The 12,974-nt window shown below is 39.1% G+C and overlaps 1 protein-coding gene across 1 annotated transcript in view; it reads left to right on the top strand.

The window, feature by feature from the left end:
- Positions 1-9,500, top strand: part of LOC307242953 (LIM homeobox transcription factor 1-beta.1-like) — a gene marked incomplete at both ends in the record, with an annotated part of 11,187 nt that extends 1,687 nt beyond the window's left edge. The window contains 6 exons of the mRNA XM_080017601.1: positions 1,506-1,723; positions 3,071-3,240; positions 3,726-3,803; positions 7,352-7,418; positions 8,250-8,405; positions 9,343-9,500. Coding sequence (XP_079873727.1) covers positions 1,506-1,723; positions 3,071-3,240; positions 3,726-3,803; positions 7,352-7,418; positions 8,250-8,405; positions 9,343-9,500 — 847 coding nt within the window. The remainder of the gene's footprint in view (positions 1-1,505; positions 1,724-3,070; positions 3,241-3,725; positions 3,804-7,351; positions 7,419-8,249; positions 8,406-9,342) is intronic.
- Between the last annotated feature and the right edge of the window lie 3,474 nt (positions 9,501-12,974).

Below are 12,974 nucleotides of genomic sequence, written 5' to 3'. Positions count from 1 at the left end.
CTCTTAAAGTTGCGTTATCATAAACAGTACAAATGTTTTATGAATTATGAAAACCAGGTGTGAAGACTGATGCCAATGCTGCCCCCACCTTATTCCGTTTTTCATTAAAGAATGTTTTGGTTTTTTTTGTCAAGCCCTTGACATCATAGGTGGAACTGGAATTTTTTTTCCCAAACTTAAAACATCTCCATTTTAACTCAATCCTCAACATAAAAAGAAAAGTGATGTCCATACCTCTAGTACATTAAGACAACATGATATTTGAATCATGATATTTTATTTAAACTTTGCAACAATTAATCAGAATATTATTATGTAGATCAACATATTTTAAAACTAAATACATTATTAATATATAGCATTAACAAGCTTATTAACTTTTTTTCCCTCTTATCTTAGGTTCAGCTTTCTGGTTCTGTCTGTCTATTAATCTATATGTGTCTATGTACTGTATCTATCTATTATAAAACATTAACAATGTTGAAATTAGTGCTGGCATGATCAACCATAGCCACACAGTAAATACTAGAAACGCATAATATCGTCTGTAAACCACAAAAAAACACTTAATTTTCTCAATCTTTGTGTGCTTTTTCTGTAACATACCAGAGGTATGGACATTATTCTTTCTCTTGTGTCCGGTTATGTTTACAACCAGTAGATGGCGCTGAGCGACATTTACTATCTGTAGTGTTGAGTTAATCACGTTTGTAAAGAAACGTTAATGTTGTACTTGTACAGTGTACAGTAATTGTCTTGTGTTTTCCAGAATCATTTGTCTAAATTCTGTGGTTGAAATTATATAGTTTTTTAAATAATCAACTGTCTTACATTAACACGTAGGTAGGATGTTTTACTGAACAGAGTATAGCAAGATTTATTAGGCTAGGTTTATTTTCAGAGCCCCCTGACACAGAGACACAGGCGATGGGGTTGAAAAGTGCCGGTTTTATTGTAGAGAATTGGAAAGGTGGAACAAGCGAGCAGATGGAAAACATGTCATGACAAGGGCTCCTCCTCTGTGTGTGGGGATGGGGGTTTTACCTGTTCCTCATTGACATCTAACAAACAACAGGCATACAGCCACCCTGGTCCCAAGCCCAATTACCTAGACATATATGAGCGTGGCTGCTTACACCACACCACCACCACACCACATATACTGTATGTAAGACTGTAAGATTTGAAAAAAAAAAATAAAAGGTTAATATAACTATTAATGTCAGACAGGATGTTATCTGATCCTAACAAACTTTTTTTTTTTAATTTGGGGAAAAACAAAAGATAATAATAATAAATACAAAAAAACAAAAACCTATAAATGCACATACAAATAAAATCTCTAACTCTTCTAGTGACTGTGCTATACAGTGGTTTGATATTTCCTCCAAATTGTACTTTTTTGTAGCCGCCCAAAATCCATTTGAGAGTGGAAGGAGGTGACAATCTTTCCGACTTCTCAATTGACATTATTTTAATTCAATTTCACTCCACTGTCCTCGTAGGCTTTTTGTGACAAAGTGCAGTGGCTGCCTGAAGACGATTTCACCCACTGAGTTGGTGATGCGTGCCCTGGAGAGCATCTACCACACAGGCTGCTTCTGCTGCTGTGTCTGCGAGAATCCATTGTACAAGGGGGATCAGTTTGTCGTGAGAGAAGGACAACTGCTATGCAAGAGTGACTACGAGAAGGAGCAGGACAGTCCTAACAACTCTGACTTGGGTAAGAGATAGATAGATAGATAGAAAGATAGAAAGATAGATAGATAGATAGATAGATAGATAGATAGATAGATAGATAGATAGATAGATAGATAGATAGATAGATAGATAGATAGATAGAAAGATAGATAGATAGATAGATAGATAGATAGATAGATAGATAGAAAGATAGATAGATAGATAGATAGATAGATAGATAGAAAGATAGATAGATAGATAGATAGATAGATAGATAGATAGATAGATAGATAGATAGATAGATAGATAGATAGATAGATAGATAGAAAGATAGATAGATAGATAGATAGATAGATAGATAGATAGATAGAAAGATAGATAGATAGATAGATAGATAGATAGATAGAAAGATAGATAGATAGATAGATAGATAGATAGATAGATAGATAGATAGATAGATAGATAGATAGATAGATCATTTATTCATCCATCCATGCAATAAAACAAAAAAATGAATTATAGGATGGAAAATTGGAAATATACGGTAAACCTAAATAATTAACAATGAACCGAAAAAATAAACAACCAATGAAAGGCAATTGGCAAATATATAATAAACCTAATAATAACCAATACATTCAAACCAAAAATGTAACCACAAAAAAAAACAATAAAATAAAACTAAAAAATTAACTTTAAAATTTGTCAGTGTATAATAAATGTAAATGTGCAATACGCAATAAACCTAAAAAATTGCGATAAAAATAAACCTGTGATAAACCTAAAAATAAACAATGAATGACAAAAAAATAAACCACTAACCTCAACACTAACAATAGGCAATACGAATAAACCAAAAATAAATAAATAATCAATAACGAACAAGAATTATTTGCCACAATTTGAGCAAATGAATATGAAACATTAACCTTGCTTATGGCATAATAGTGGTGAGATTTAGATTGAAGTTGAAGATATAAGATTTATATTGAATATTTAGCTTTTCAAAAGTGAAGCAAGTTCTCTAAACGGTTAGACACACTACACACTAGTAACACACTGAGAGAGCCCCACGTTGGTGTCACATATAGAACATCTTTTTCAACTGCCTTGTGGTGGAGAAATAATGATATCGAAAATCAAACAACATTTTCCAATCTATATCAGGATGAACCAGAGGATGTAGGACAAGAGAATTTCCTACATTTCCTTAATGCTAGTTACGCTTATTATGTCAAACATGAGAGAAAGGCGACACTAACTTGTTATAAAATCAGGACAGAACACATTGACATCAATTACCCAAGAGCAGAGAAATGAAAATAAATAAATAAATATTTGAAAAAAAAAAACAAAAAACTAACTCCTCTTTCTTTGTGGCTGGCTGCAGGAAAGAGTGAGGATGAGGAAGTGGATGTGAAGCACCATGGAGACCACAGAAAGGGCAGTGATGATAGTGGACATCCACATCGAACCAAACGGCCACGTACCATACTAACCACCCGGCAGAGGAGAGCCTTCAAGGCCTCCTTTGAGGTCTCCTCCAAGCCTTGCAGAAAGGTAACAAAGGTTTTTATATATACAGTATATATGTGTGTGTATATATACTATATATATATATATATATATATATATATATATATATATATATTATAATAATATTGCATTTTGTTACTATAAAGTATATGAAAATAATATCTGCCCTCCAATACTCTATATATAGTTTATATACAGTATATAGCGTATATGATATATATATATATATATATAGAGTATATATGAAATATCATATAGTATCATAGTGTCATATTGAGGGCAGATATTATTTTCATATACTTTATAGTTACAAAATGCAACACAAAGATGGCAGCTCAAAGATAAATGTGCGGAAGGGAAGACACATGAGAGAGCCTCTTCCTGATGTACCTTAAATTTCTTAAAAAATATATGACCCTTAATTCTATTTAATTATTGTTGTGATGAGCTGCTCCAAGTCAGTTATTCCGGTAGATGGCTGATAACACAATGTGTGTCATTTTTTTAAGGTGAGAGAGGCACTGGCCGCAGAGACAGGCCTCAGTGTACGTGTCGTGCAGGTGTGGTTCCAGAACCAGAGGGCCAAGGTGAGACTTGTTTTCTTTCCTTTTACATTTTTTTAAATAAAAAGCAGTGGGAAATCCCACATCCGAAAGTTTGAGTTCCGAGTCATACAGAATGTCCTTTTAAGAAAAGTGGTCTTTTAGTCTTCATCTCTTCTATTAGACAGGAACAAGACATCAGCCATGAATGAATATGTACTGCTTCTGGGATGGCAGGTTCAATATAGGGATGTTTAAAAGACAACTCTCTTAAAATATCGCATTTATATTCAGTAATACATTTCAAATATTACATATTTAGAAAGATTACTAAATTGAAAATATATCAGAACCCTGTATTTGATTTCAAGTAAGGGCTTTCCATGCTCGTCGGTAAAGGACTCATTTCTATCATTGTTATTTTTTAATGCTGGGCATGTGTTTATGGCCATGCAACCTTTTGTAGATACTTTTTGATAGACTTTTTTTTTAGTAATACTGTCATGTGGCGTGTGCACATATGTTCTGCACAGCAAATACCTCCCTGTTGACTCACCCCACTGACAACCAGTTTTATTGTCCAGGAGATTATCTCCTCTACTTCCCTGTATACAAAATGTCAGATTATGCTCCCTGCAATAATAATATATTTTGGGTACTTCCACGCTGTAGGAAAGCTATTTGGATCTACTCCTATTAGGCATGGATAATTTGCTCAGTTAAATTCCTTGGCAATACAGATTTGATTTGATGAAATGGATCACAGCTGGTTAAAAAAGGAATCCTTTCTTAACACGGAGGTCAAATTTTAATTGAGGCTCAAAAACTATACCCATGAAAGACTTGAAAGACTTTTGAAGACACTAATCTTCAGAAACAAATTCCATGTGCTATCCATCATCAACATCGGTAGGAACTCCTCTCCTCAGGGTCGTCTACTGATGGGTCTTCAGATGACTGTAGAGGCCAATCCACGATCCACATATTTTGTTGCAGTGTGGGCAGGGGTGAGTGGTGGTGGTTGGTGGTTGGCCCTCTCTCCTTGCGGTGCTGCCGGTTTATCTCTGCAACACGGCGGACTTCCACTTCATGTCGTGCAGCTTCTTCCTGGGCGGCTTTCTTCTGGGAGCCCCTGTCCTGTGAAATGTCCTCCCAGTTGTTTGATGTAATGCTGAATTTCTTCAGACATGTCTCGATATTGTCCTTGAAACATTTATTTTGCCCTCCCTGGCCTGCTGACCTTCTTTCCGCTGGGAGTAGAGGATCTGTTTGGGGAGGTGTGTGTTGGACATACAGATGACATGGCCTGTCCAACAAAGTTAATGCTGCATGATTGTGATGGGGAAGCTAGTCATGTTGGCTTCCTTTAGAACACTGTTGTTGGTGCATCTGTCCTCCTAGCTGATCCTCAGAATCCTCTGTAAGGATCTTTGCTGATTTCAGGGCCCTTATGTGCTGGCTGTAGGTGGTCCATGACCCTGCTCCATACAGTAGGGTGGGGAGGACAACAGCTATGTAGGCCAGTAGTTTTGTTTGGGCATATAATGTATGTCCTTGTCTTCAAAGACTCTTTCTCTGGCAGGTGATGGCAATGGTTGATCTTAGACTCTATGTCATCTTTTAAAGAAAGTAGGCTGCCGAGGCAGAGAAAGTGGTCAACATTTTCAAGGGTGGTTTCATCCCCTTTTATGGTGGGCTAAGTAAATGGCTGGTTGGGTGGAGGTTGATGTAGGGCTTGGGTCTACTTGATGGTCAAGTCTAGCCCCAGGGCGTTCAGAATGGGCTGGAGGTCTTCTGCTGAGTGTGCTGCCATGGCGTTGTCGTCCGCATACTGAAACTGTATGATGGAGGTGATGCTAACTTCGCTTTCGGCCTTGAACGATTGAAGAGCCTACCATCTGTTCTGTATAAGATTGGGATCCCCTGTGGCATCTATTGGTCAATGAGGTGGAGTATAGTTTGACCCCTGTCCCCACAATGAATGGCTCAGACTGTTACATAGCACTGTGGCTGACATGCCGTCGTGTAGTAGCCTCAATATTTGCATATTCTTATAAGGACAACCGTGCCTTGAAAATACAGTACATGCCACAGAGCCTGGCGGTCTACTGTGTCGAGGGCCTTTTTTCAGGTCAATGCCTTCTACAGAGGATGCACTCACTGCATTTTTCCTGGAGCTGTCATGCTGTGAATACCATGTCTGCTGTACCTATGGATGGGTGGAAGCCACATTGTGATTCAGGGGGTACTTCCTCAGAGATAGTGGTAACAGTCGTCTTGCTCGGATGCATGCAAGCACTTTGCCTGTTTTTGAGAGGAGCAAGATGCCCCAGTAGTTTCTGCATTCAGCCTTATTCCCCTTCTTGACTATGGTCACTATTAGAGTATCCCTGAGCTTTGAGGGCATTATTCTCTCTCTCTCTCTCGCTTTCTCTGTCCCAGACCTTCAGGAGTAAGGCGTGAATGTGGTGCAAGAGTTCTGGTCCACCTTCCTTCAAGATCTCAGCTGGGTTTCCATCTGGTACGACGGCCTTATTGTTCTTAAGGCTCCTGATATCACCTCGAACCTCTGTCATGGTGGGAGGTTCCCCTGTGTTTTCTCTGATGGGACTCTGGGGGATGTGCCTGGTGATGTACAGTCAGGTTGTACTGTCGTGGTTGAGGAGTTCCTGATAGGAAATTTGTTTTTCTATCGCTGTGTTTCTCATCAAACCAGTCCTGATGTTTTCTGGACATGTACCCAAGGGTGGTTATGCAGATTTTGAGGATGGTGGATTTGAGCGGGCTCCAGTGTTCTCCGATGTTGTCAAGATAATCCTGTTGGAGGTTTTCCTAACAGAGACCTGAAGTTGCTGAGGATGCCTGTGCATCTTTTTTTTTTAACGTGGGTAGACTGGCACACGGACAGCCACCACTGTCCTTGCCGGATCTGGGTCAGGCTCCAGTGCCATGGAGTCCAATACAACTGGCCCCCCTTCTCTGCAGCAGCTTTCTTCCGCCTTCCTAGCTGATGCTCCCCTAAAGTCAGCCATCATCCTCCGCCGGTTTCATCGCTAAAGCATTGGTTGGATTACTTTTTGTCAGGAATCTCCCGCTCAACTATACCGCCATGTGCGACTCTACCAGGAGCATAGCTCCAAATGGCATCGCTCTCGGCTTCTCAGGAACACAGAAGCTTCTCCACCATGATAAGGTGATGATTCGCAGAGTCTGTTATTGGCCCTGTCTGCAATGGGGGATTATGTTTTGATTATGCATCTACCACACACTTTTACATTCTTCTTTAGAAATATGAATACAACTGGGCTGCTTTTGGTGTTTTCCTTTATCAAAATAAAAATACAATTGTTGGTGGCTCATTTTAATAATGTTGACATGATGTCTGTAATTGGGAACTGTGACTCCACAATACCAACGGGTATTCAGATGTGGCATATGAATTCCCTTTGGTTTCTCCCCTAATTTCAGTTTTTGTACACTTTTATCCACAGCGTATAACATCACAGAAAATAATTATCTCGAGAAGTATAATGTTAATTATTCTCAATGTAATTTAGCAAGCTTTGTGTAACCCTTTGATAATATCCTTGCAGATTAAAAAAATTGCCAGGAGACAAGCGCAGCAGCAGGATCAGCGGAGTGTCCAAAGGCTTGGCCAAGGTGAAGGGATTTGTCTCTCTCTCATGGTTGACAACCTTACATTTTATTGTATTCTTTTTATTTTTATGTTATATTGTTATTATTTTATGTAATTATTTTTGCTGTTCTGACTGAACTTTATCTAATGATGTGCAGCACGTTTACTGAAGCCATTAAAACTGTGTTCAAGAGTTAAAAGTTAATTCTAATTTTATTGCATTGAGCTGCCCTGACCTCTTTTGTGGTCAAACTTGAACTTGAACTTGAACACATGTTGACTGCATTTGCTCACACAGTCAGAAGGTTTTGACTGATACATTCATACTTTGCTGTAACGGAGTTAAGGCTGCTTTATAGTTCTGTGTGGAATAGCCGCCATAGGTACGAGGTAGGTCTCTACGTCTCCGGTATAGCCGGAGAGGCCGCCGCCATAGCTTACGTGCACCTCTCTGGAAATGTAATTATGTGTCGGGATGACACAAGACAGCAAGAGCTGTGATTGATCTGTGTGTTTCCAGTTTTTCCGCCAACGGTTAAAAATAAAATGGAGCAGATCAAAGTGAGGCTGGCTGAGGAGGTTCGAAAATACGTCAATTTATACGACACATCATCTTCTAATTATAAAGACCAACAAATGACAGCCAATTGCGTGAAATATCCACGATCTGTTTTTATTCCATGCTAAAATAGATTTGACACTGTTAACCAGCATTTCGGAGTAGACACCCATTACGTACCCCTGGCTACTACAAAACATCTTCATACCTTCTCACCTGAATTGGTTCTATAGACAAAAGTTTAATAACCCAAAAAGCTGGAGTATCCCTTCCATTTGACTGATTTATGTTTCAGATCCTGTGGAAAGCCTGCTGTGCTCCTATTCTCAGCCCCTGGCCACCACTCAACAGCAGCAGCTTGTGACCACGGAGCAGAATGGCTACAGCAAAGACCCCTTCCAACAGGGCCTAAGGCCACCGCAGATGACAGGTGATCACATGAATCCATGTGGTGATCATCGTCATAATCTTAATAGGCAGAGAATAACACTGACATGGCGACTGTCAATGATTGTCAACTGTGTAGTAGTGATGCAATACTCACGAACGATTCGGCCGTAGCAAACAAATCTTCTAAATGACTCAGGAGTCGTGAGTCACTCTGGCAAACGAATAGTTCATTCGTGACTCCGTAACTGCAGCCAGGCTGTTATGAATGTGACTGATTTACACATTGCATTCTTCCTAAATAAATAGCTTGGACAGAATTAAATGATTCCTGCGAAAAATCCCTCCACAACTCTGAGCTGAACAAACTCTTCTGACTCGTTATAGCAATTGCATCAACCCAGCGAAAGTCGGAAAAATTTAACATATCATTTTTTTCTGAGTCACTCGTAAAGAGACAAACTGCCAAAAATAGATGAACTTTTCATCACCATGATGTAGCTCAATTATAGAGCATAACTTACACCACCAGAGAATGCAAGAGTTGAGAAGGTATGAAAAAGACATACAGTATAATACTTAATGGCCCATAGAGAGAAGTACACACTTCACACAGTATGCCTACATTTGTCATTATTAAAGACCCTCTCTAGCCATATTTTAAACTGTGACATGTTGAATACTAGTATTTTTAACAACATTTTCCACCAAAAATGTTTTTCCACACATAGACTTGCTGACAAGTAGGAATGGTGAGTTTAGTTATTACTAGGGCTGTGAATGGATAAAAACAGTTTGCTGTGATTAAACACAATTAATAAAAATATTTTCCCTTAAGACTGAGGCTTGAACTCAACATAGAATCACCAAAAATCTCACTAAACCGTCAACACAAAAGCAGTATATTTTAAATCAAATAGTTATTTAATGGCATTGTTTTAATGGAGAACAGACTTAGAAAGTGTGCTGTATCTTCCTCTTGTCTGTCTTACACCACTCAGGTAACGACACCATCTTCCACGGCATTGACAGCGATGCTTCACAGGCAATCTTGGCTGACTGCTTCACAAAAACTGCAGATGTGGGCTCCGTGCGAGCGCAAGTAGGAAACCCCATTGATCGATTCTTCTCCGTGCAGAGCTACTATTTCGCCTACTAGAAGAATCCTCGTCCTTTGCCCTACCTTACCCAAGCACCCAAATGGAGAGCCGTGCACAATGGTACAGACCTTGTTTGAGAAATTCTCATTCTCATTATGAGTGGTTAGTATTAGTTGAGATTCTCATTCTCAATCTGATGTGTTCTAGCATCTGTACAGCTCAAATCAATGATTTGTTAATATTCTGTATTCAATGGATGAATATATTTGAGCATTTGAGTAACATGACCTCCCACGTACCCTTTTAGTTTTGAAGCACACAAATGGCAAAGCCATGCATAATTAGAACAATGACATAATTTCGCGATAAAATGCAACACAGGTGACTTCGATTCGAAGTCACCTGTGTATCCTGATGTGTCCACATCTTGTCACTTACACGCTGGGGGACATGTAATAAGACATGTAAAACATTTTTTATCACTTACGATGAATCTCTGGCCCACAGCCTACACTCTCTGGGGAGATAATCATTTGAAATGAAGACAAACTTCCTTAACTTTGCCGGCTCCAATTGTATTAAATGAAGAAAGAAAGAAAGAAAGAAAGAAAGAAAGAAAATGTATCAATGTAGACATCCTTCAAATTTACCATGTTTTATAGTTTATAAGATTTTAAGTGTGTCAAAATGTTATTAAATAAAAAGTAAGCACAAAGTATGGACTGCTTTCAATGGACGACACAGAAACATGGGAAGGCAAGTGTGTGTGTGTGTGTGTGTGCTTGTAGGTGTGTTTGTGTTTACTCTGCCCTTTGTACAACGCATTCAATAATACTGGCAGAATCCAGTTGTTACATATTCACCATTGACCTTCATATTTAGTCATATACCCACAATGATGTTTAGTTAGAACTTGTCATGGGAGTTTACATAACTCCTGACTAATTTTTTAATGACCAACAGACGGCGGCCATGTTTACCATGCCACAAAAACCTTCTTTCGTTTGCATCGGCAGCAGTGAACATCGGTGGAATAACCCAATTTGTTCCACTCCGCCAATCTGGCAGATGAAATTCAAACAAACACCCTATTGCCATACAATTGATTGTAAAAAAAAAAAAAAAAAAGAGAAAGAAAGTATACACAGTATCCACACTGTACACACAGTAGACGTCTCATCGTTTGACTTCGCTCGGGTGGAACTAACAGCATGAGACAGATGTCTGGAGTCACCCCTCCCTCAAAAAACCAAACTGACAAACGTTACCCAGGTGATGTTTAAGTCTCACTGCGTTTTCATTGTGATTGGATTGGAAAATAAACTAAGAACACTTAGTAATATACAAGAATACAATTGTTCCACTTGTCCTCCTCCTCCTCCAACAACTACAAAATTGTATTTTGTACATTAAATGGGCTTTCTATTATAGAGTTTAAATCCTGTATATGCTGTGAATATGCTTTTAATTATATTTCTTATTTAATAGTGTCTGTTAAGAAGTGACTCTAGACACACATTTATTACAATATCATATCCTATAATGGTGATACCGTCTACATAAACCTTCCATATAAATACTGTATGTACTGTGTATATATGTGTTTGTGTGTGTACAGTATCTACTGTATATGCGCAATTGAAAAGCTTAGCCTACTGTCACACATTTGCCAATGTGTTTTATATATATATATATGTGTGTGTGTGTGTGTGTGTGTGTGTGTGTGTGTGTGTGTGTGTGTGTGTGTGTGTGTGTGTGTGTGTAGAGAGTGAGAGGGGGCAATGAAGAAAGAATTTGGAGGTGGATTTTTGGAGGTGTACATAGAAAACATAATGTAAATGCATATACCATTCACATGAGTGACTGGTCCACACACCAGTAGATGTCAAATATCTTTCAGTTCTGCCGGAATCAACAGGTCACAGATGGAAAAGGCCGACAGAAACAGGTGTCAGCAATCTTTAATGTTTATGAAAGTTCTTTTTTTTTGTTTGCCCATGGACCAGTGTTGTCATCGGGAGCCCAGTATTTAATAACGAACGATTCTTGGGATTCTGTGGGTGTGGGAGCTTAGGTTACAGGAGTTTGGAACGTAAGTAAAATTCTTTGCTTTTAAAGATCTCAGAGCACAATGGGAGAAGGGTCCCGCCGGCCCCATGCACTTGACAGAATTTTTATCCACACTTCTAAAGATATTGTTAAAGATATATGGTATAGTAGGGTAGCCCTCTAAATAAGTTGATAATCTATATAATTGCACCCAGGGATTTAAGTCTAAAAGAGATTATATTGGACTGATATAATCCCTTATGTATGGATATACATAAGTGTGCCATGACACACATATATACATATACACACAGACATATATATATATACACACACATATACATACAGTATATATACACATATACACACACACAGGCATATATATACATATACACATATACACACACACACACAGACACACACACACACACACACACACACATATATATACACACATATACATATACACACATATGTATATATGTACAAACACACACACACACACACACACACATACAAACATACATACATACATATATACTATGGGAGTCTGCCCACAGGTAAGGGTTTAGGGAGGGAGACAGAGTCTTTCTGTTTTTTTATATGTATGTATGTATGTATGTATGTATGTATGTATGTATGTATGTATATATACATACATATATATATACATACATACATACATACATACATACATACATACACACACATATATACACACACACATATATATGTAGTTATACACATTCATACACACCCACAGGTACTCCTCAGTTAACGACCTACCTGTTTAACGACCGTTCGGACACACACACACACACACACACACACACACACACACACTATATATTCATACATACATACATACATATATACATACATATATTCATATATGTGGCAGTTCCTCCTATCACACGCCAGAGAACAAAAATGAAAAAAATATTTTAAGCAGGCTCTGACACAGGGTTACTATCCCTAAAAGGACAGACTCTGACACAGGGTTACTATCCCTAAAAGGACAGACTCTGACACAGGGTTCCAACATTTTTAAGGGTTCCTTAAAAACACCGGACTCTGAAACAGGGCTTCCATACCTTATACAAACAAATGTCTAAAAAACATTATGAGGTCCCCTTCCAGAGGACCTGGTTCCCCCCCAAGGTGACTGGCCTCCTTTCCCCCAGGGTGACGACAGACTGCCCCCTCCTCCCTTCCAGAGCGTAGGGCCTCGGGCTGCTGTGTTGGCTGGTGACAGCGTGGCCGGACTTGGCTGCTGCGGGGGCTGCTTGGAGGGGTGGCCTGGCTGCTGGGCTGCTGGATGGTCCCGGCAATGGCTGCTGGGTGGAGGAGATAGCCGCAGACGGTTACCCATCATGGTTGCTCCAGCTGCTTCTCCCCCAGGTCCTCCGCCGGACCCCTAGGTGCTGCTGCTAGCAGTCAGGAGAGGGAGAAAGTAAAAACAAAAGTCACTGGGGCCGCCCGTT

This window comes from Zeus faber (genome assembly GCF_960531495.2).
Source record: "Zeus faber genome assembly, chromosome: 17".
In the NCBI taxonomy this organism is placed as follows: domain Eukaryota; kingdom Metazoa; phylum Chordata; class Actinopteri; order Zeiformes; family Zeidae; genus Zeus; species Zeus faber.
The sequence above is the reverse complement of the archived record's forward strand: the minus strand, read 5'-3'. Positions and strand labels throughout refer to the sequence as shown.